This window comes from Centroberyx affinis, unplaced genomic scaffold (genome assembly GCF_046629955.1).
Source record: "Centroberyx affinis isolate AG114_WGS23_722 - 3 ecotype Tasmania unplaced genomic scaffold, CSIRO-AGI_Caff_v1 ptg004352l_1, whole genome shotgun sequence".
Taxonomy (NCBI): Eukaryota; Metazoa; Chordata; class Actinopteri; order Beryciformes; family Berycidae; genus Centroberyx; species Centroberyx affinis.
In genome coordinates, this window is record NW_027282050.1 from 317,029 (window position 1) to 340,437 (window position 23,409).

Consider the following 23,409-nt stretch of genomic DNA (forward strand, 5'->3'; position numbering starts at 1 on the left):
AGTTATGTGTGTGAGATGGCCATTAAAACAAGGCTACCAGTGAGACATTCAGTCTGGCAGAAAATCAGACACACAAATGACAAGTCCAGCTCTTCCTTTTAATGATGTAGCATACAGCATTTTATATCCACAGTTTCTTCTTGGATTGTAATTGGACTCCACTCTGACCTATTTTACATTTATACTAACACAATGGCGGATCAGGCTATAACATGTAAATTAAGCAAGGATATATCAAAAAGGGAAATGCGTTATATAATGATAATCATGGACAGCTTGCCTTCCCTTATAACTGACTGGAGGTAGAAGAGAGGCAAAAGCAAGCTAGACATGTATGCAGTTAATTAGTAACAGATTAGTAACAGTTATCAGTCAATTGTTTGTTTATGAAAAACTGAGTAGCAACTTACAAGGCTGTATAAGGCTATAAAATGACAGAGCACTGGCATGCACATACTGCAGGACTTTGCTGGGTTATTTTCTTAGAAAACCCTTAATTTAAACATTACAAACATGCAGGACAGAGAAAAAATGTCCATATCCTTTAGAAAAAGATCTACAAATTCTTCCTAATAAGCAGCCTATAACGTTGGTTATATGTAAAATGACTGAAGAGCTAATACACACTGATATATGCACCATGTACAACAAAATATGCAGCTATTAGGCTAACATAGTGAGATGATGAGACACAAAATGCAAGGAAAAAATAAAATCGCTTTCGTCCATGATAAATAATCTCAAATTGGCAACTTGAACAGATCCAATAGACTTACTGATGCCTAATGTGTTTAAGTGGGACTGAAATACATTTTTTTTATTTTGGTCTACAATATAGACATGTTACCAATACTGCACTTAAAGTATTTGGTATTTTTGCATTTCCTACACTCATAGGCCCTGAGTTTTCTAGGGATTGCTCACTTTAGAAATGAACATTCATGTAAATAAATTGTAAAAGTGATGCGACTTGGTACACACTCACTGTTGGCAGTTAATTGGATTAATTCAAGTGATGCTGCATTATGTTTTATCACCAACACAGGCTGCAGATATCTGCAGTACCATTTGAGACAGAAGGCACTTCCCTATATCTGAGTATCAATCTGTCACAGATCACTTGAGTTTAAAACTTGAAATTTGAACAACCATGAAAAGAATATTGCTGACTAACTTTTAAACAGCTACATTTTGATTTCAGTCTGACCAAGTTCAGCGTCAGTATCTTCAGAAATGTATTTTTATTTTTTTCAAGATAAAATAACCCTAAATGTAAATTGTAACACTTATCAAGAAGGACCAGTCAGTTTTTGAAATGTACTGTATACCTCACAATCTATGACAATTTTCTAAGAACACTTAGTACCAAACGGTTCCTTTAACAACACTACATATTTGACACTGTTGAGAAGAGGAAGCTGAGCAGTTAGGAAGGCCTGACTCCTCCCTCCACATCTGCAGGCGGGGTGGCTGATTTGTGGAAAGGTGTTTCCTTGTAAATGAACCAGCAGTTGCCTCCCCACAGTATGAGGTTAAGAAAACCAAAAATCTGCCAAAGGAGGGTAAAAGTGAAAGATAAGTCAAATATCCCAAGCAGTGGTTTCGACACATCACTTTTAGCATTTTTGAAAAAGACAAAACTGCATATAGCTTACCACAGAGGCGTTTAGTCGGCCCATGTGAGGCACGGCACCCGCGGTGCAATTGTTCTTCGCATCCTTGCAGACGCCAATGAGACCTACAATGTTTGAAGGACTGGTGGCCCACTTCACATCGGTCAAGCCTTTCCCCCAGGCCGATGATGACGCCAGCCACAGAAAGGCCAGGGCCGCAGTCACCAGCAGGTCCTTATAGCAGGACACACAAATATCAGTACATAACAGTAGAAGAGGAGATACAAAGAGTGCTGCACTGTCCACAGAAAATAAAGTTGCTGGTGTCAAAAAAGGTGGTCTTGGATCATGAAAAGATGGCCTCTAGTCCTGGAACGTGCAAAATGTAAAAAAAAAAAAAAAAAAAAAGGGCCATTCTCAAAAAATAATACCAAGGTGCATTTTTTGCAGTGAAAAATATTCAAAAGCCTTTATTTTATTGGCTTACCAGGCTTTTTAATATTTTTCACTGCAAAAAGTTTGCCTTACTATGCCTTTTTTATATTTTGCATGTTCAAGGACTAGAGGCCATGATCTATCTCTTTTCATTATCAGTACAAAACACTTAAAAATCAAGAACACATTAGCAGTTTGCATCAAGGAGCATTCATGGACAGCAGCTGGTGGAGTTCCTCCCTTAGTGGCAAGTGAACACACCCATCCAGGGTTTCATTTACACAGCTCTGCTGAATGCCCTCTCTCTGACCCTCTGTTGGATTCCAGCATGAAGTGGACTCCTCCGAGTCCAACAGCTGACATCAGAGGCAAAACTTTATAAACAAAGCACTAAAGTCCAAATATTGCTCCCACAAGTTTAAATAACAACTATTGTGAGTGTACAGTGGAACAAAGGCAAGCCAACTTGTTAAGATAAAACTAGATGCAGCAATATCATTTAAATATATCACCCTCACTGAATTCTCACAGTATCTTAAAAGAAAGAGCATGCAACACCTGCCTGCTTCAAATACAACTGTATGTACAAGTGCATGCCACCTAATATCATCTCACCCCATCACTAACCTATTAATGGCTGGAGGGGAGATTTGGCTAAACATTTTACCAAAACGCAGAGGTGGAAAGTAAAGTACAATTACTCAGATACTGTACTTAAGCACAATTGTGAGATACTTGCACTTTACTTGAGCATTTCCATTTCGTGAGACTTTATACTTTTACTCCACTACATTTCAGAGGCAAATATTGTACTTTTTACTCAACTACATTTATCTGACATTTATCTGCAGAATAAGGTTTTACATGCAAAACATATGATAAGCTCATAAAATACGTTGCACTGTTGGGAGTTTAAAGTACCCAACAGTATATAGAGTAGTTAGACCAAGGGCCACCTAGATCTCCTACAACATTAAAATACTTCTTACAGGTTAATGCATCAATAATTTAACACTCTGAAAGGCACTACTCTACAGAATGAGTACTTTTACTTCTGATACTTAATTACATTTGACTGCTAATACTTTTACTGGAGTGTTTTTCCACCATGGTATTGCTACTTTTACATAAGTAAAGGAGTACTTTTTCCACTATTGCCAGAACGACCAAGAAAATATGAAGAATACAGGCAAGCATACCACAATGGGGCCACGACTGGATTCTCTGTATTTGTGCTGGTAGCCCAGGTAGAGGACCAGCGTGGCAGTGCTGTAGAGAAAGGCAAGCACTCCAATACAGACGAAAAACTCTGCTGAGGAGGAGTGGTCTCCGGTCAGGAAGAAATCAGTGGTGCCAGTCTGGTTGATTACACAGTTAGGAACTTTGTACGGATGCTGCATCAACCTGTGTGAGCAGAGAGGTACATTCAATTCAGTTCTGGTGATTTTGATTCCCAATAAGCCAGTGCCTCGTTGCAGCTGTGTGAGATCGTGTGTGTCTGTTCATACACACCTGAATGGATAGTTAAAGTATGCATGGATCTCTTGGCTGACGCTCCCCTGGCACTGGACATTGATGCTCGTGGTGCCGGCGTAACCCCCAGCTGTAGCAAAGGCAAATATGGAGAATACCTGCAGGCAAAGACACAAGCAAAGATTAGACATGTTGGCACAAAATGATGTTGAACAAGTGGGACACAGATGGACACACACACACACACATTTTCCCTTCTTTGCGCAATTCATTTTGACAGGAAATCTGTTTTTTAGCAACAGGATGCCATCACAGCGTGACAGGAAAAGCATGTCTTTAAATTTACGATCAACCAGATCTAAAACTTAAGTCAAGCACTAAATACTGACAGTATAATAATGTAGACATATGAAGTGACGATTTTCTTGTTTTCTTCATGGTAAGAAAGATCATTAGCTACAGGTGCTTGAGCTGAACAAACTAAACCATATCAATGGAGCACAATGTCACTTTGGGCCACCTAATTTGACTTGGTATGCTGGTTTAATACAGTAGTTCTCAATGTGGGGTCCGGGGACCACCAGGGGTCCTTGAGGGGGCTCCAGGGGGTCCGCAGCAAATTGCTGAATTGTTAAACCTCACCATTATTTCATTTACCAGAAGTTAACACAATTAGAGAATGTAGAAGAATGACTGTTCTGATAGTTTCTCTGTTATCTCTACCTACAATACAGACAGTTATGGAGTTCTGGACAAAATCATATCTGACATTAACAATATTCTCAGATTTGGGTCTGAGAGACAAATTCTCATCAAATGGGGGTCCATGGCCCTAATGTGGACTAGATTAGGGTCCTTGATATGGAAAAGGTTGAGGATCACTGGTTTAATACATGTAAACTGTTAAAACGTAATGAAAGTACTGCATAACATTTTTTAACAATGTTACAGCTCAAAAGACAAGAGTTACACAGCCAGTCTCCAAGCGTACAGGTCATAAGACCAACATGAAAATCAATTTGGAAGGTATTTAGCTGGATGGACAGCTCATACATTCAACACAGCCTTCTTAGGCCATATGGTAAAAAGGATTGAGAAAAACTTACCCATTCCAGCAAACGAATAAACGCCAGAGGCTCTTTCAGGGGTCCCAGGTCAAGACTGAAGCCTGACATCAGGACTTTCTAGTGATACAAAGATACAGTGTAACGGTAAGAAGGATATTGCTTAAGAAGCCATGCACAAATAGGTGTGTTTGCAAAAAAGAAAAAGTGCCCAATCATTATGCGCCATTAAACTGTTTACTCTTCTTATCGGCGTTCCTACCTGGGCGACGCCTTCCATCGTTTCTCCAGAAAAAAAAAAAAAGTAGTCTGCTGATATCGTCAATATGTTTTCGCTTCCTGGTTCTTTTGTGGCTCTTTCGTGGCTCGCAGGGCTTGTCAAACTTTTCTCCAACTTCAGCGAATCGTAGTAGCTGAACACGTGATCACTGACGTTAAAGCGACGCGAGGGGCGCTGCTGGATTTGAAAGTCAGTGAAAGTGGGGTTGAAATGTAGTTCCTGTGTTTTGCACTATGTAGGAAGAGTTTTGTTCAAAAGTGAGATATCCACCTTTTAACAAAAAATGACACCCACTCTCCCATGTTGCATGCTGGCATGGAAGTTAAGCATATTATGGGTTAGCCTAGTATTGAAGTTATGAGTCACCTTAAGACATTTTCTTATGAAATAGCTAATTTTTTGAGGACAGGATCATTCATGTTTTTCAAAAATTGCCTGATTAATTTTCAGGTAGCAAAATGGATATATAGGAGTTTTTGAATGAAACGTCAACAATCCTATATATTTTGTATGTCACCTTTTTGGGAACGGGATGAAGAAAAGCTATATTGTACCTTGATAATGTTTATGTTCAACAGGTACCAATATTATGTCCTGAGTGAGTCTATATGTTACATTCAGCCATATCAAGAGATGGACATAAACATTGAAATCACCCATTATTAGAGTTTGCAGAAATGTCCAAAAAGGGTTCTGAGTGTTCAGTAACAGTAATTCGTTGTCACAAGAGGTCGCTATTTCCTCACACAGTGACTGTGACTTATCAAACTGACCCTTTTCACCCAAAGCAAGCCTATGCATGTGCATCCCATGACTCCCATAAGAGTAATCTGACCCCATTCACACAGGCGCTCTATGTAATGTCATTGCTTTGGAACATTTTAATTCAACTGCTCTTTCCGTAAGCCGGAAAACTCAGGAGCACTTGTGTCAGTCCCTTGATTCACCTTTCTTTCACCAAGCAGCCAAGGCAGGAACACTTGGGTGCTTGTGGAAAGGCACCGTCTTCTCCAAACAGAGCACATCTCGAAGGAATAAGAGTGCCTTTGTTCTCCACCTTTTAATAGTTGACTGGGCTGCCATGGGGGAGGGGTTGCGCCTCCATTGTACAGTCCCTTTGCGGAGGAATGCCGCTCTGCAGATCAGATTGTTTGGCTTTCTGAATGAATCTGGGAGCAACAAATATGTTTTCATAATTAAGGAAAAGAGAAGTAACACAAACACAAATGAGATTCTGAATGCCCCAAGTCTTTTGAGTTTAGGGTTAGTGAACTAGACTTGAAAAGTTGATTCAAGTTCAAGGTTTCAGGGTTGGCTGAAACACCCCGAACTTGTTTGACAGCATCTCATTTTTGGCCCTGGTGTGAGGACATATTTTCTGGTTGCAGTCCAGCAAACTTGTCAGACTGGTTGTGCCACACCAAAGACTAATAGGCATGACAGTCTGATCTCATCCTCCTCTCTGTTCTGGAGTTTCAATTATCCTGCTAGTGTGAATATGCAACAACATCGCCTCCCACCCTCCTGGAGGGGTGCAGGTCTTTTCCAGAAGAGGAATATTACCCGGCATACCACAGGAGAACCCAAAACCACAATATTTTTGCCTATGGATCAGAGTTCCTGGTAGCTTCAGCTATGGGGATTTTTTTTTTTTTTTTTTTTTAGAAACACATGACCAGCAGTCATGGGTTCCCTTTGGCACCAGGACCCACTGTCCCATCACATGCACAAATTCAATCAAGAACAGAATATGACTCACTGTAAACAACAAAATGAATAAATCTAATTTTGAGAGTGCAATACACAAATTAATTTATACAAATAGAGGTCACATAATAGAAGCACAAAGCCTAAAGGTTAATTTCCCTCATTTGTTCTATTGTTCTGGACTGATTATTATAAAGTCTCACCTCAGCTAACTCAAAATTGTTGAGACTGGACATTGATAAATGGTGAGTCCATGTATCTGCTGTCATACAGACAAGTCAGTTGCAATACTGCATCCAATAAACTGTGTAACAGCTCTGTACTAATTAAATTAAGAGATTCATTCCAAAATAAGATATCCACCATGAAAAAAGTGACCACAAGTCTTGTGCTACAACAAATTGTATTAGTTTTTTATGGGATAGAAGGAAACTTAAGTTGGTTGACAACGTTATCACAGCTTTATAGACAGGATCTTCTATAGCTTGGCAGTACTGGATGATAACCCTCACATGATACTGCATAGTATATGAATATATGAATAGAACTCTTCAAATGCACTCTCCACTAAGTTCATTGATAAAAGAGTCCCACGGCTGGAGGGATTATTGAAGTTTATCTTCTTCTGACCTCTAGTTTGAGGCTTCCAGCATCACACCACATGGGTCCAGATGTTAAATCCCTGCCAGAGTCAACAGTGTGTGCAAGTGCGAAGAAAATTACTGTTGTGATTAATTTGTGGCACATCTTATGCATGTGATTATCGTTACAGTAAATGTTTGATTTTGTGTGCATTCTCAGGGAATTAGGCCAAATTTTCCCTCATAAATCTGCGAGTGGTGTAATTTTATGAAAGTGAATTGGTGTGAAGTTTAAAATTGGTCACCAACAATTGTATTTCCCCTAATCTGAAATCATATCCATGTAGGGCTTGATATGGGTCAGAAGAGTGCCAGCCCAGTTCCCAGCATTGTGAGCAGAAAAGGCCTCTGGCTGGACCGGTTCATCACAAACAGCATTAACTTGCTGTGTGGACTATTCAGAGTCTACCGCTCAACCTACCCTCGACACGGCTTTGACAGCTAATTATGTAGCTCTAGTGTGTGCCCTCGGCGTGGAACCAATCAGAACAACGTATGCGTGTGACCGAACGGAAGACGGGCCAATCACAGCGTCGTCTCTCTGCGGAGGCGTGACGTCCCACAGACACAATTTTGAGTGCTGGTTACATTGTATCACTTTGGCAAAGGAGTTGCACCGCGAATAATTGGACTTAAACATCCAGTCAAAATAATACATTTGCGGCTTTCATCTGTTTGTACCATTCAGGTGTTATTTTCGCTGCTGCACCGGGAAACAGTTGGAGCTTAGGGCGCTCCGCCTCGAAACGTATGAGCCCGTGCATACAAAGCCCGCAGTAGCTGTTACTCGCTGTCAGGACTACTGTGTTTTGTTGATGTCATCCGCGGCAGAGCTGGAGCGACCTTCAGTTTGTAGGCAAGATTAGGATAAACAAAGACTCATTTTGTTTTTGTGTCTTGTTTTTTTTTTTTTTTTTGCCAGTGACCCACAGAACGAGAATGGGACTTTTATGCCACTGTATGCTGTTTTTTCTTTTCACTTTCACAGTTGGTTTGGATTTTCAGCAGGGATTCAAACCCCACGGACAGTCAGTTTTTGTGAGGAATTCTAAAATAGAGAGAGCTGACAAAAAAATCGAAAAGAGGTCTCTTCCTGGATGGCTTGCTTCACCAAAGCACAAGATAAAGAGGAGAAGCGCTGAGCAAGGGGACACCTGTAAAGCTCTTCAAGGATATGACACCAAGTTAGCCGACAACACCCACCGCGTAAGTTACCAATACAGGTCCTGTTACACTCTGCACATGTCTAACAATTAGATGTCCCATTTGCTTAAGCTGCGCAGGTGCTAACCAGGTATCCAAGCTGAGGCCTAATCATCTATCCATAGTGCCTACTGAGGCTGTTTCTCCTGGGTAGCACATTCAGCTGTAAACCACGATACCCAGCATAGATCGAGGATATTTCACAGTATGCAGGTTTCTTTGTTCCATTGTAAAAAATGAAATAAAGCATACTATGAATATATTGTATAATTTATTATTATTATCGTTAAATTAACCCGCAAACAGTAAGAATGTGCCTACACAAGTTTTGGCTGGTGTTCCATCCTTCCCCTGGCTCATACAGTCATTCAGGTTTTCTCTTGCTGTACCAGTTCTGGCCAGCCATGATGATTTCTTTCTTATTTTTTGGCGCAGTAAAAGTAGTGTGGCGTTATAGTGCAGTGAAAGAATCACATCTTCAGATGTGATTCTTCATGCTTAAGGTCCTGCTCGGGCTCCAGGGAAGCACTATCAGACCAGGTTACATCTCTACTGTCCCTCTAATGGCTGTGACCTATATTTTGTTCATCTCAAGGATGCAACTGTATTCTTTATTCTAGGATCCCACTTTCATCTGCCTCGCTGAGTGTGAATGTGGCTTTTTCTTGAATGTTGATAGGGAACGGGCCTAGGTGAATCCTTGTGACTGGCAGTGTGGTAGTTATTGTGTAATTGCAAGCTGTGTCTGTCAGTCTGTCTGTGAAGGCGGACAGAAGCCAGAGGATGTTAGGATACAGAGACTACTTTGTCCTTAAGGACCTTGCACTTAAATCCTGGAGAGGAGAGTAGGCTAAATTTGGTATCACCAGATGTGCTATGGATTTTTCTGTTTTAGCACTGGGTTTAGTCGTGAAATGAGTGCACCAGGCTAATGCAGCTTACACAATATCCAGGCAATCGCGCAATGATCTCATAACAAAAGCAAATGCAAAATGTAAGCCCAATAGAGCAGTGTGATGCTTATTTCCCTAGATCCTCATTGCCATGTGATTGACTTTGCATTGCTGCCTTGTATTCCTTGGCCTGTGTATTCTAAGCAGGAGGCAGCAGGCCTGCAGGCTCACCCTGGTCATTCCCCTGGAGGTTACTGCTGTAGGTCCCACTGGCACCAGAGCTGCTTATAGCATGAGCTGCTGGAAGTGGCCTGCTCTTACACAATCAGTGAATAGTTACACAGTTAAAGAGTGAAGGGCCCTGATGAGATTAGGGATTTAAGTGTTGCACATAAGGCAACAGTAGTAGCTTAGACAGCGAAAGCAAAAGTATATTTCATCAGTGACCTTTGGGAAAATAGTTGTCTCCTAATAGTTTTGTTAGAGCCCAGACTGCTTCACTGACTTGATGTACACAAAATTCTTGTTAGACAGAAAATCTGGTTTTTAAATGGTTTTCCATAGGGGAAGTTTACGCTGAGTGCATTTGGTCTGATGCCTAGTGCTTGGTGAGGTGCTTTCTGATAAGTGGTGCTTCACTTTTTACACTAGTCAGTCATGCTTAAACACTTGGCGAGGGGAAACACGATGCTAGTCAAAGCAAAAATATACAGTGAAAGTTAAAAAATGGGCTTTGCATGCAATGTGGAACTGTGTGGTCAGTCTCATTCCTGTTTTTGGTTTAATGGCTGCACTTCTGCTAATAATGTGGCATCAGGTTCTGAGATCTGCACAGCTATTTAGACACATTTCTCATCAGTTAGGCCCCTTTAAAATTATACAAAGCTATTACTTTATTTCCCCGTTACATTTGTTCTGCCACATTGTTTCTGACTTGGTTGTATGGTTATATGAGATTGTATGTATGGGTTTGTATTTGTGACATTGGTACTATTATTTTTGAAAACTGACTATTTGAAGTTTTTTCATGATATCTTTTTCTTCAGTATGCCTTCAACGACCTGAGCGGATCAGTGTCGCTGGCCTGGGTTGGAGATGGCACCGGGGTGAGTGTTTTACACATGTCTGTTTACATGTAACATATCTCTCCTGCAATGTTGTTCCGCTGTGACATGAGTAGGACAGATTTGGCTAGATTACTCAACGGATTGAGCTTAATGTATATGAAAATGACAGGCTACTCTGTGAGCGCAGAGCCTGGTTCACTACACGCATAAATCACAGAATGAGTTCACTCACATCAGGGTCTCATGCACATTAATAAATGATCCATGTCCCACTTTCCTCAAGCTGAACCTTCCTTTCTTGGCAGGTCATCCTGGCTTTGACGACTTTTCAGGTGCCATTCTTCATGTTAAGACTCGGGCAGTCCAAACTCTATCGAAGGTATGTCTCATGATCTGACCTGTCAGAAACAATTATGGTTTGTGTCTGGTTTGCATTTAATTTGGCTGTCCCTACTTGTCTGCCAGTGAGAACTACGGAAAGTCATTCCAAGATGTGACCAACCTGATCAACAACACCTTCATCAGAACAGAGTTTGGCATCGCCATCGGCCCCGAGAACTCTGGGAAAGTGAGTCATGCCTTGATTAAATCAGCCGGGTGAAAATTCCCCACACATACTTTAGTGTCATGCTCATCTAGACTGTTGACAAATACACAGTGGTGGAAAGAGTACTGTAATTTCTGACTCAAGTAGAAGTATTGCTTTGCTGATGTTTTACTTAGGTAGAAGTGAAAGTACTGCTGTAAAACTCAACTTTAGTAAAAGTAAAAAGCAGGTCATTTAAAACGTATTCAGAGTAAAAGTTGCTGAGTTACTTTTTAGAAAAGAGAACGTTATTAGATGTGATCTTTCCCATGCAGTTCTGAAAGGACGAGAGGGATTCTTTTAATTGGAAAACTTGGAAATTACAAAATAAGGTGCAGAAACAAAGTAAAGCCAGATTACTCTTCTCTTCTTTGCTGATTGACTGTTCAATTTGTCAATTTACGATTGTCCAGTTTCTGATGCTTATGGAGAGCCACAAAATTTGTACTCTGTAATGGATGTGATTGAAAATGTAGTAAAATACATTACTTCAGTACAAGTGTAATGTGTGCTCTGCTGTAAAGTGTTATAACATCAGCCAGAATCAATTCCCATCTTTTTTCATCAATCTGAATTTCGTACTCTGCGGCTCGTAGGTGATCCTGACAGGCGACGTGTCCGGCGAAGTGTCTGGAAGCCGCGGGTCTCGGATCTTTGTCTCTGGTGACTTTGGAAACAGTTTCACCCACCAGGACCTGCCCTTCATCCCCCTGATGCAGATCACATACAACCCCAACAATGCCAATGTGCTGCTGGTCATCAGCAACAATGTAAGTAGGCGGAGGCTGTGAAGTGTCAGTGAATGTTTAGAGGTGTGGTCCATTTTGAAAATAACCTGTTTGGATGTCAGTTAGCTCTCTGGAGACCTGGAGAGAAAAGCCTTTCTTATTCTAGTTCTGTGTGTGGGTATTTTAGATCGTTAATAGTTATAAATCTGTCATTATTGGAGAGGCAGAGAGAGACCTTTACCCTTTCCTAATTTCCTTATACAAGGAAGAATACAGCTGGTCAATGATTTGTAACATGTTTGCATTGGGCACATTCATTCAGATAGCTGTGCTGTTTATGGACTGTTTATGGACCGCTCTAATATACCAAGCTGTATGTGTCTGTGATCCTGAGTAAACAGTGCTGTCATGGCCGTTGGAATTTGAGTTCCATCATTTTCTGTCCTCAGAATGAACTGTGGCTGTCTGACGACTTTGGTGGCAACTGGAAAAAGATCCATGACATGGTGTGTCTGGTGAAATGGTAAGAGATGAGTGAGGTGATGAGTGAATAATCTGTTATCTCACTGGGTGTGAATGAGTGGAAGCAATTATATGGTGTTATGACTTCTTTCAGGTGTTCAGTGAACAAGGTGATATAATATTATCCGATATCCTCAAGCAGCTGAGTCAAAGTGTTAGTCACCGTAGCTCAGGGAAATATCTCTGTCAGTGGGATGAGGAAGGAGTGCAGGAGCCCCATTCTTATCAGTCTTGCACAGGGTGAAGAGTTCAGGAAGTGATTTCTGTTTGTACGTATCTGTTGGTTAATTGTCTTCTCCTCAACTTGAGTACCTCTAACAAGCGTAGTCATGGCAGGTAAAGGGAACACAGTTTCACTTTTCTCTCAGATGGGAGATTAGGTACCATATGAGCGATTAAAGCCAACGTATGTTTGGCCATGTGTTGACTTGTTTAAAATTATGCTTGGCTTGCTCTTCCTTGCACTCGGTGACTGTTTGACTAGCTGTTTTACTTTTGGGCCAAGCCCTAGCAGCACTATTCTCGTTTTGGAGGTATTTCCTAGCATGCATCACTGAATCACTTTGGCAGCTGTGCATGTTTGTTTACTTTTGATTTTTAAGGGTGCTGAGTCTGAGAGCTGTACGCACAACACGGTCTCTCCTCCGACAGCCTTTCATATCGTCCCACAAGACCTGACCCTGATATGAACAGGCCATGGGAAAATGGGTCAATCTCAACTGGGGCAGCAGTTTTCTGAAGTCATAACACAACACTCAGTGCAAAGTACATATTTAGGAAGGGCAAGGCTGTATGCTGGTTGTATTTGATAAGCCAGAGCATGTGATGCCACACAAACGGAGTGGGTATCAACGCAAAACACCAGCTTCCTACGGCTGCGGGTGTGTGCCAGGAAGACTGTGCCAGTCGAGCGAGCATTGTTTATATCCTCAGCCAGTGTGATTGAACGTCAGAAAGAAAACAAACTCCCTTTCAGTAGGACTCAAGCATGATGTCAGTTTTCCAATGCTCAATCAGTCTATATTCAATAGTGTGTTTGGACATCATGAAGCCGAAACCCAACTACATTCACTGGCTATCAAACATGATACAGAGTCTCACTGCCTTAATGCAGCCGAACCTATTAAGGGAAAAGATATTCATATAGAATCAAATGTGAGACAGATTTAATTTCTTTCTTCATGCACAAAATGTTCCCCAGCTTTACATGTTGTTCCCAAATTATACCCACAGCCTGGTACATTGTGAACTGAGCACACTGAGAACTGTAACTTCCTTATCAACAATCTTCTCGTGTAGCTGCTTTGTGTGTGGCTGCTTATCTGACATACTTGATACTTTTTTATTGTAGGGGAATGAAAAACACCATCTTCTTTTCCTCCAACCTCAATGGATCCTGCAGTAAGTGACACCTTCATTAAGCAAAACTTTAAATAAAAAAGCAAAAGTTTAATTTAAAAAATCCCTTCTTAAAGCCCCAACCTGGATTTGTTTTGAGCTCAATTTTGAGTTTGTTCACACAGATTAATGAGGAGCACTATATGGGCATGGAAATTGTTATATTGAGACTCCTGTTACCAATTAATCAATTTGGATTTAAGGATACTAATTTGAAGCATGAGGTAAGAATAACTCAATGCAAAAAAGCAAGACAAACTGTTTCTAAGATGACAGATGACCCTGATCAGATGATGAAAAATCTTTGCAGCACTGGTGTGCTGCTGATGGAGCCTGTAATTCTCCCAAAATAGACACTATGCAAATCAGTTCATCTCTACTTCTGTTACATTTACACCTTCAGCATTTTAATTTCAAACGTTTCTTCTTTTTTTCCCAGGTGAGCGGGGGATGCTGGATCTGAGGAGGACAACAGACTATGGAAAAACCATCAAGACTGTGGCCAGTAAGATCTTCTCCTTTGGCCTGGGAGGACGCTTCCTCTTTGCCTCTGTAATGACAGGCAAGGTTAGTATGAGTTCAAATCACCAGCAGATAGGGAAACATGATCAATATACAGAGACATAATATTGATTCTTTAGACCTTTAGATGTCAGAAAAAGCTTCAGTCTGCTTGATTTGAAATGCAATATGCATTTGTGAGGGGAGCTGCCACGTAGTACCTGCAGATCATTTTCATGGTAGTGAATTTTAAATATTTATCAGGAAAATATTTTTCCAATATCGGTATACTTAAAATGGGTATTATTCTTATTTCTGCATTTGGTTTCAAATAGAAGTATCAATTCATTATAAATATGGGAAGTATGATATTTTACCATGTAATAGTGGTTGATGTTGAAATTAACCACAAAAACAACAATGTCATTCTTGTCAAAAACAACATTGATGTTTGTCCTTCAGTATGGACCATATTTACTGAAACTGAGTCTAATATGAGTAGTATGTTAAATGTATGATCCATGGTAGCAGATACTGTTGCATTCAGCATTGTAATGTTGTGAGCACAGCTGTGTGGACAGATCCTGTGTGTTTGCTGGTATGTTTGTGTCTGTGTCCTTAGTCTCTTCTTCTTTGCCTGGGTATGTAGACTTGTTAGCATATATGCATGGGTTATTTTTACTCTAAACCCTAACTCTTCTCATGTCCTCCCTGTCTCTTTCTCTCTCTCTATCTCTCTCTCTCTCTCTCTCTCTCTCTCTCTCTCTCTCTCTCTCTCTCTCTCTCTCTCTCTCTCTCTCTCTCTGTCTCTCATCTGCCTGTCTCTCTCCCTTCCCTCTCCACCCCCCTCCGTCTCTGCAGGGCATGTTGAGGATGATCCATGTGTCAGTGGATGAGGGCGAGGTGTGGAACATGGCCCAGCTGCCCCCTGTTGGCCATGAGCAGTTCTACTCTATCCTGGCAGCCAACGACGACATGGTCTTCATGCACGTCGATGAACCAGGAGGTCAGTCCACACGGCGCCTCGGGCCATTTTACACTTCTACTCACCATACTGTATGATAGTGATGGTGACATTTAAGAGCGGAGAAAAAAAACGGTGCAGTGCCTGAATAATGCAGTCACTATCCAGGCAATCATCATCAAGCATACCTTATTCTCAATGTACACTTTTCCCCCATTACATTATTTCCAATTTCTGAATCTTTGCATCTTTATTTTATGTCTGATCCAATGTGAATTTCTCTATGCTGACAATGGTTATTTATGTCCACAGATACAGGATTTGGCACCATTTATGTATCAGATGACCGGGGCACGGTGTACTCCAAGTCGCTGGAGCGCCACCTTTATACGACCACAGGGGGCGACACAGACTTCACTAACGTCACGTCCCTGCGGGGGGTTTTCATCACCAGTGTCCTGGCTGAAGGTAGCTGTGATTATTATGATATTCATGCATTTAGATATACCAATAGCAACACACACACCCACATTCCCCTAGAAACACACATACACAGACACACACACTGTATGACTTCTCCATTTCACACTGGAGGGGGGGGCCTTATGTAAATATTTAATTAGCTGTTCAGTGTGAGATGAGCTGCCTGTCTGGAGGAGCAGGCTGTCACTTCAGCAGAAATACCTCACATCACCAGCTCCCACTGAATCATACCTCCATCATATCCCCTCTGCTCCACTCACTGTATTTGCTCCCGAAAAATCCCTTCCATCTGTCGCCTTAAATGTTAATGTTAAGTAAAATCTTTTCCCAGCACGTCTCTCTTACACGATCGTTCTCTGGTGACAGGATTATTGCCAGGGCCTGACTCCTGCACTCTTATTTGTACTCATTGTCTGCGGATAAGAGCATCAGCTAAATGCCAAGTCGGCAGGTGAATGTAAGTCATTGTCTTGTTGTTCCAGATAGCTCAGTGCAGTCTGTGGTGTCCTTTGACCAGGGAGGGGAGTGGCTTCCCCTGCAGAAACCTGCCAACAGCAAGTGTGATGCTACGTCCAAAGACCCAGACAAGGTAAACAAGAGGAGACGGGTGTGTCAGGAGGAAGATGTAGGAGGTGGAAAACTTGATCTGACTTGATGGAAACTTGTGTGCTTTTGAAAAATACAATGTTAGTTGGATGTTATTCCATTGTATGACCGATGATGAATTTAGTTTTGATAAAATGTCTTTTGGATTGAAGGCTAACATTCCTGTATTGTGGCAAAATTGGGTTATTTTTTTTATCTCTAGTCAATAAAAACACACACAATGTTGCTACTGTGCACAGTCAGATACCAAACGCTGGTTGTGCTTGTGTCTGTACAGTGCAGTCTCCACATCCACGCAGCCTACAGCACTGCGATGAGGCTGAACATCCCCATGCTGCCACTGACTGAACCGAACGCTGTGGGCCTCATCTTAGCTCACGGTAACTCCCCCACTCAGCGCTGTCTGCAGAGTTTCCATGCCGAATTATTCATGAATATCTTCGCTTTGCTTTGCTTTTAAATAAGGGGTTTATCATGCAGATGTGGTGATAAACTGGAAGAGTTGTTGTTTCCTTGCCTTCTGACCTCTGCTGTGTGTCCCTTCAGGGAGCGTTGGCGATGCCATCTCAGTGATGAAGCCTGATGTGTATGTGTCTGATGATGGGGGCTACTCCTGGCTGAAGGCCCTCAGCGGACCTCATCACTACGCCATCCTGGACTCTGGAGGCCTGCTGGTGGCTGTGGAGCACAGCACCACTCAGGCCATCAACCAGATCAAGTGAGCTAAAGGTGGAGGGAATGGAGACACTTGGGTTGGACCTGTATTAGTTGATAGAGTTCTGTTTCTGTTTTTCTATCTTGTGTTCTGAGTTACATTTAAACTCACCAGGATGCAGATTTCAATTCATAAACCTCATAAATAATAGCAGTTTCAAGGATGTACATAGGCAGTTTTGAAAGATGTAGTTTGATAAATGAGATGCTAATGAAATAGCATAATTTCTACCTATTTTTTTATTTCCTGAGGTTATGCTGATATACCTGTACATTCTTTAAAAAAGCTTGAGTAATTCAGCATACACCAGAAAGAATAAGATCAACTTTTTTTCAATCAATTGACTACATAGTGGTTGTAGACTATAAAACCAAAGGAGTGAACGGTGCATTTTGCGCATCGTTGCTGCATCAGGTTCTCTATGTGTGTGCGCTGAATCTCTCAAGCTTTCTGACTTTGATTCTTCCTGCATCGGCCGGCACCCCGGGGAGCAGCACCGCTGTGCACAGGGCACTTTCAACTTTTTGATCTGTACGTTCTTTGTTGTCCTGGCAGGTTTTCCACTGATGAAGGACAGTGCTGGGGTGTGTACAACTTCACCCAAGACCCCATCCACTTCACCGGGCTGGCGTCAGAGCCGGGAGCTCGCTCCATGAACGTCAGCATCTGGGGCTACAGAGACTCGCTCATCAGCCAGTACTGGGTCTCCGTCACCATCGACTTCAGGGAGCTCCTCACCAGAGACTGTGAGTGACTTGGTGACTCGTTCACAAGAAATGTATTAAACCTGATGTGATATAACTAGCTGATCGTTTTGTAATTCAGTGTTTTAGTCAGGATTTGTCAGTAACTTGGGATTAGCTCCGGATCCCCACCACATTATGTCTAATATACACTCATATTTTTTAGGTGATGATAAGGATTATGTGCAGTGGTTGGCCCACTCTGATGACATCAGCGACCCCACCGATGGCTGCATGCTGGGCTACAAAGAGAGGTTCCTGCGCCTAAGGAAAGACTCTGTCTGCTGGAACGGACGAGATTACCAGGTCAACACCCAGCCGACCCCCTGCCTGTGTACCTTGGATGACTTCCTGTGGTAAGATTTCAACTTCCAGGTTCAAAATACCAAACTCAACGACCAGGCCAGAAATAGAAGGATAGTGTTGGTTTTATATTTCTTTGACTTCTCTGGTGGTAAGAACAACTCTGATGTACCAGGGGTGGAGGGAGTACCAAAATATCCTACTCAAGTAGAAGTACTGTTACGTTCTCTTTTTCTCGACTGGAAGAACTCTCGCTGCACTGTCGCTATCACTCTCTCCACCTGCCCCACAGCTGATTGCGACACCATTCCCTGGGGCATGTCAAAGTCATTCTGGGAAACTGTTCTATGGCTGATTGTTGATCAGTTAGATCTAGTTAGGCTCAAGTCCCTTGAGTAGATGAGGCAGGTTGAGAGAAAGTGGGTACACCAAACAAAATTGCAACTCCTATAACTCCTGGAATGAAATAAAATACTAGTCAATTACAATAACAAGAGTAAATACTTACTATTCTGCCATCTTGCGACTCTTTGCAGTGACTTTGGATACTACCGTAAGGAGAACAGCTCTGAGTGTGTGGAGCAGCCGGACCTGAAAGGCCAAGTTCTGGAGTTCTGCCTGCATGGCAAGGAGGAGAAACTGCAGACTAGTGGGTAAGGCTCCAGTCTCAGCCTCTGAATCCAGTAGATCTCTAGATGTCAATGCATTAGCCTGTTCCTTTTGCATCAACTAACCTCTAACAAGATATCATTCTCTCTCCATTCGGTGATCATGAAATGACCGATGCACTGCTGGTCCACAGCTACAGGAAAATCCCTGGAGATAAATGTGAGGGAGGAAGGATGCCTGAGCGTAAAGAGATCGACCTCAGCAAGAGGTGTGTCAGTGACCTGCTGGGCCCAGAACTACTGGTCAGTATCTCCAACCGCCTACTGAGACTTCTGTAAAATTTGTGAAAATATATATATATATATATTTTTATGCTAACAGTTACCCATTTCTGCTCTCGTCCCTCTACTTTTGTTGCAGACAGTAAATCACTCCTCCAAGACCGTGCCCATCGTGATAACAGTCATCATCGTCATGCTTCTCAGCATTGTAGCAGGAGTCATCTTCGTCAAGAAATATGTTTGTGGCGGCAGGTGGGTGTAACTCTCTGGCCCGTATTTATAGTTGTGACTGTATTCCAAACTCGGAAACCTAAACCAATCCACATCAGAAGAACATGTGTCCGGGATCTGATGCTTTATATGTAGACAACTGGAAGGAGCTGCATTTTGAGTATCCTGTATTTCGACTGCGATTGACTTCCCACTCTTCTGTTGCTTTTCCTCTGTTCGAAATTTTATGTGTTTGAATTTTTCTGTGTTTCGGGTGATCTGACAGTATTTTGAATGTGCCGCGCAGGTTCCTGGTGCACAGGTACTCTGTGCTGCAGCAGCACGCTGAGGCCAATGCCTTCGAGGGGGGCGACGACCCGCTGGAGACCAACCACAGTCAAAACGGCAAGAGGGAGTTCCATGACGACTCAGACGAGGTACAGTGGAAACATAATTCCTCCCTCGTACAGACTGAGAGAGTAACATGATACTCAACATGATACCAACTTTTTCCAAAGCCTGGGCCATAGTATTGCAATGGCGGTAATATGAACTAGATTTTCTAATGCCACCACTGCACAGGAATTTATAAACTCACAAGACGTCATTTATAAATTCAGAGAACTAAAGGAGTTACAAATAGAAAACTAAATGGAAAGGTTTTTGTATGGCACTGGCTCTGTTCGCATGGAGTAACCTGGATATTGACCATGTTCTTATTTGGATTAAGCTGTTTACATGCAACTTTGATTGAGAATCCCTGTTAAGAATTAGCCAATTAACACAATATTCCTGCCTGTCACCCGCCTGCAGCCTCCTCCCTTTTTGACTGAGCAATAGTGGGTTACTTGTAATACATGGCAAAAAAAAAGGTGATGCCAGTAATAATCTATGCCATCCGCTTAATGCCCAATTATATTTTTCACTGTAATGAATCGGGGATGTCAAGAACACCAGCCTATAGTTGCAGCCATAGACTAATCCCTAAAACTTCCCAGATGCTCTCAGCAGGGAATACCACAATACAGTTTCATCCATATGACAATTATAGATGAAAGTCGGGAGTCAGGACTGGTGGGAGGGGCTGGTTATGCTTGAGTTTACAGATGTAGAATGGAAAGAACATTTTTGCAAGTCATGGGCTTCATTTGTCAAGTTGTGCAGCATTATGGAGCGTACAGTGAAGCCTTGAAGCCGTCCCGCTGTGCACACTTACTGTATGCCACATGCTATGAGAGTCGCACTTGTCTTACGGAGCTGCTGGAGGTTTCATGTTGTCGCCAAACAATTCATAACAATTCATAACCCTGCGAGAGTCTGCGCAGATGGTGAAAGCCTAAAGTGAAAGGAGTGAGATGTTTAAATGCAACAGTAACCTGTCTAATAATAGGAGTAGAAACAAAATCCACTGGACTTAAAATTATTTCAAGTCCAGTGGATTTTGTTACAATAAAATGTGGATTTTGTTTCCATTTTTTTGGACATCTTACTACCTGGATGACTGAAATGAATCGACACAGAAATATAGGAGTAAACCAGTCATCTTAACCGGGTTTCTCAAAATTAGATTATGGTCTTGACATTTGTACACGTTGACCCCAAACCAGGTTACTTGAGTAACTGGGTAAACAACGTGCATGTAGACATAGCCAGTGTTTCCTTGTTTGCTCTTCTGTGGTGGCTCCAGCTTCATCGGTATGTTCTTTTGTTTTCCCTGCACAGGACCTGCTTGAATAGCAGGCAACACCTGTCGTGGAACTGAGCAACAGGTTTCCAGCCCAACCTGTGGCTGGCCGCTGTCCTGTCACTCTTTCGTCTCCAGCTACTTCTTCCTTTCACCTTCTAGCGTGACCTTTGGCCTCCGTCACCGGACGAAGAGTCTGCGTCACTCCGCTGTCATCCATGAGGTATCTAATGAATGTACAGAGGCTTCCTGGGACTAATGCCACGGTTGAGGAGAACTAAGGAGGGCTTGTAGTGTTGTGCTTCGACTATTGATTCTGTTGAGTTTGAATTTCCAGGTTCTTTTTTCTAGGGAATGGAGGACTAATGCAGTAATTTGAACTGTTGACAGAACCAGAGTAATAGATTGCTGCTTTGAAGCAAGCTAGTTATATTAATACACCACCATTGCATTACGGGTTCTGCCTCTCCCATCACCTGGGAGTGCTCTTGGGAATACTACCCACTTCTGTTGAAGATGTGTGTCCTTCTTCCTCATGCACTTGTACATAAACCTTTTTTCCTTTTGCCATTGTTGATGTGATTTGATTTGGGTATGTGATAATAGGGTTGCTGTTGATTGCTGTGGCTTGGTTAATAACGCTCCCAAGCCACTCAAGTCTTAATCCTTACTTTTAACTAAGTATTTGTCAAAGTCTGGGGTGTCGAACCATGTGCCATGGTGGGCAGAGAGTCTGCAGGTTTTCGTTCCAACCAAAGACTAGATCAAGTGATTTTACTGATTAGCAAACCTTCAACCAAAGGAGGGACCAATAGGTGAAATTGCCTGGTGTAGTCTTTGGTTTGAATGAAAACCTGTGTGCTCTTGGTCCTCCGTTGCACATGGTTTGAGATCTCTGGTCTAAGTAATAAGATGCAAGTGGAAACTGCCGTTTGCATTAAGTTTGATAGCAATAACATGTTTAGGTACATTGTATAGGCACATTTAACACTTTCATTGCCACAATATCTCTAATCTCTCCAATTAGTCCATTTTGATTAATGGAGAAGTTATTTTGTGAAATGCATTACCCAGGCTTATCTTTCATGCCACACATCACTATGGAAGACGGTCAAGTGTGTCTATTTCAAGACCAGATTTAGTTCAAGAATTAATGTCTGCAGTTGTGACTGCCTAAAGCACAAGGTCCTTTGTATGCTAAGAGTTTGTAGTTTAACATTTTTCCTAAATGTGATCTCACTAATGATTAATGTGATAAGACTGTAATAATCACTATTGTAACATGTCATTTTGTTGTATATACAGGTCACGTTTATAATTACTTGAGCAGTTTTTGTACTAACAAGAACTTTTCAACTTAATTAGCAAATGACAAAATGACAATAAATTGTCATGTGGTTCGAAGAGAATTACAGAAATATCTCTAGTTTGGTAGTAAATATCTACAGCTATTTTTACAACATTCATTTATGAAATGAATAAATCAATGCATCAGTTTAATTCGAGGACAGAAACACCGGAGCGATGAGAAAAGCAATGTGATTATGTAAATGTTGTCTAACATGATTGACAGACGCTAGCGTATTTGAAGAGTTAATGACTTGGTTTGTATAAGCTGACAATTTGTGCTGCACTGTTGTCGTTGTTGGTATTTGAATATGAGGTGAGCAAATTCTCTACAATCACAGGACTGTTGAAGGTTTCTAACTGGGGTACGCCTTTCATAATGAACTACTGTATTTTTTTATCTTCCTGAAACTATTCAAAGATGCTATGATTTTGAAACATAACTGGATTGGCCGTTGCCTCTCAACAAATATGTCTTGTCTATCACATCAACTCTTACAGGGTTTTTGCTCCTTGTAAACATTTGTTGCACAATTATCTGTCTTTATGTTGTGTTCAATGCATTGCTTTCGTACAGGTTTTATTTATTTGTGATGAGCAGGTTCAGAGTGCAGTAAATGTGATATATAGTTTGGATGTGGCTATACAAGTGCCTGGTGCGGGGAATATGATGTGAGCCCTCCCAATGTGTGGCCAGCATGGATTAACTGATAATCGCTTATATCAACTAATGTGTGACCAGTTACATCCAGTATTGCAATGACACCCCGAAGTTGCACTCGTTGCCTAAGTTAAAAAATCCTTGAACAGTGAAGAAAGTGTCCGTTTCATACAAGCTCCCATTGAAGTTGATCGCATGTTGATTTCCAATAATAATACATGTTTAATGAAGTGATTTCTTCTAATCCACTGAGCTTGAAAAAGAAAATAGGCTACGATAACCTGATTGTTCTCTCTGCTATGTTTCATGTCATTCTGACTTAAATATTTTGGTCTGAAGTGAGAATCACCTCAACCTAAAAAGACAGAGTGGATACAGTGGTATGTAGCTGCTATACACTGACTGGGGAGACACTCGCTGAATTCTTATTTAATGAAGGTTTATTGCATTAAGTGGTGGTGACACGTTTTTCTTACAGTTTGAAATGCTGTATAAATTAATAAGTCATTGTGATGGTTCTGTAAATATACAATGTTACATCTTTGTATCTGCTATGTTTCTCTCTTCTGTATATTCGAGGCAATTTGCTTTGGGTTGACCAATAAATTAACATGTTCCTCTATTTCTGTACGTTATTTCTGAGCTTGTCTCTGACTTCCAGCAATGTAAAATGTGTGGGACAAAAGTGTCTG

At 41.6% G+C, this 23,409-nt stretch overlaps 2 protein-coding genes across 2 annotated transcripts; one reads left to right on the forward strand and one right to left on the reverse strand.

Moving 5' to 3' along the window:
- Window positions 1-84: 84 nt before the first annotated feature.
- Window positions 85-4,980, reverse strand: sypl2b (synaptophysin-like 2b). Its single transcript, XM_071543570.1, has 6 exons — window positions 4,848-4,980; window positions 4,628-4,705; window positions 3,561-3,679; window positions 3,248-3,452; window positions 1,656-1,847; window positions 85-1,549 (listed from the first exon to the last, which is right to left on the reverse strand). The coding sequence occupies exons 1-6, from the start codon at window positions 4,863-4,865 to the stop codon at window positions 1,427-1,429; spliced, it is 735 nt and encodes a 244-aa protein (XP_071399671.1). The 5' UTR covers window positions 4,866-4,980; the 3' UTR covers window positions 85-1,426.
- A 2,843-nt stretch (window positions 4,981-7,823) lies between these two features.
- On the forward strand, window positions 7,824-23,339 carry LOC139664649 (sortilin-like). The gene is made up of 20 exons (XM_071543557.1): window positions 7,824-8,419; window positions 10,356-10,415; window positions 10,682-10,755; window positions 10,842-10,944; window positions 11,559-11,732; window positions 12,140-12,213; window positions 13,564-13,613; window positions 14,050-14,177; window positions 14,973-15,117; window positions 15,388-15,543; window positions 16,041-16,147; window positions 16,442-16,544; window positions 16,711-16,882; window positions 17,435-17,625; window positions 17,789-17,978; window positions 18,462-18,578; window positions 18,728-18,836; window positions 18,955-19,067; window positions 19,333-19,462; window positions 20,748-23,339. The coding sequence occupies exons 1-20, from the start codon at window positions 8,153-8,155 to the stop codon at window positions 20,760-20,762; spliced, it is 2,478 nt and encodes an 825-aa protein (XP_071399658.1). The 5' UTR covers window positions 7,824-8,152; the 3' UTR covers window positions 20,763-23,339.
- Window positions 23,340-23,409: the final 70 nt, after the last annotated feature.

Excerpts from the sequence above, each read along its gene's own strand:
- sypl2b (XM_071543570.1), bottom strand. Across the intron at positions 1,848-3,247 it reads CCAGTCGTGGCCCCATTGTG|GACCTGCTGGTGACTGCGGC; the intron begins GTATGCTTGCCT and ends TCCTGCTATAAG. Across the intron at positions 1,550-1,655 it reads GCCGACTAAACGCCTCTGTG|ATTTTTGGTTTTCTTAACCT; the intron begins GTAAGCTATATG and ends CTCCTTTGGCAG.
- LOC139664649 (XM_071543557.1), top strand. The coding sequence starts at position 8,153 with ATGGGACTTTTATGCCACTGTATGCTGTTTTTTCTTTTCACTTTCACA. Across the intron at positions 10,756-10,841 it reads CAGTCCAAACTCTATCGAAG|TGAGAACTACGGAAAGTCAT; the intron begins GTATGTCTCATG and ends CTTGTCTGCCAG. Across the intron at positions 15,544-16,040 it reads CACCAGTGTCCTGGCTGAAG|ATAGCTCAGTGCAGTCTGTG; the intron begins GTAGCTGTGATT and ends TTGTTGTTCCAG.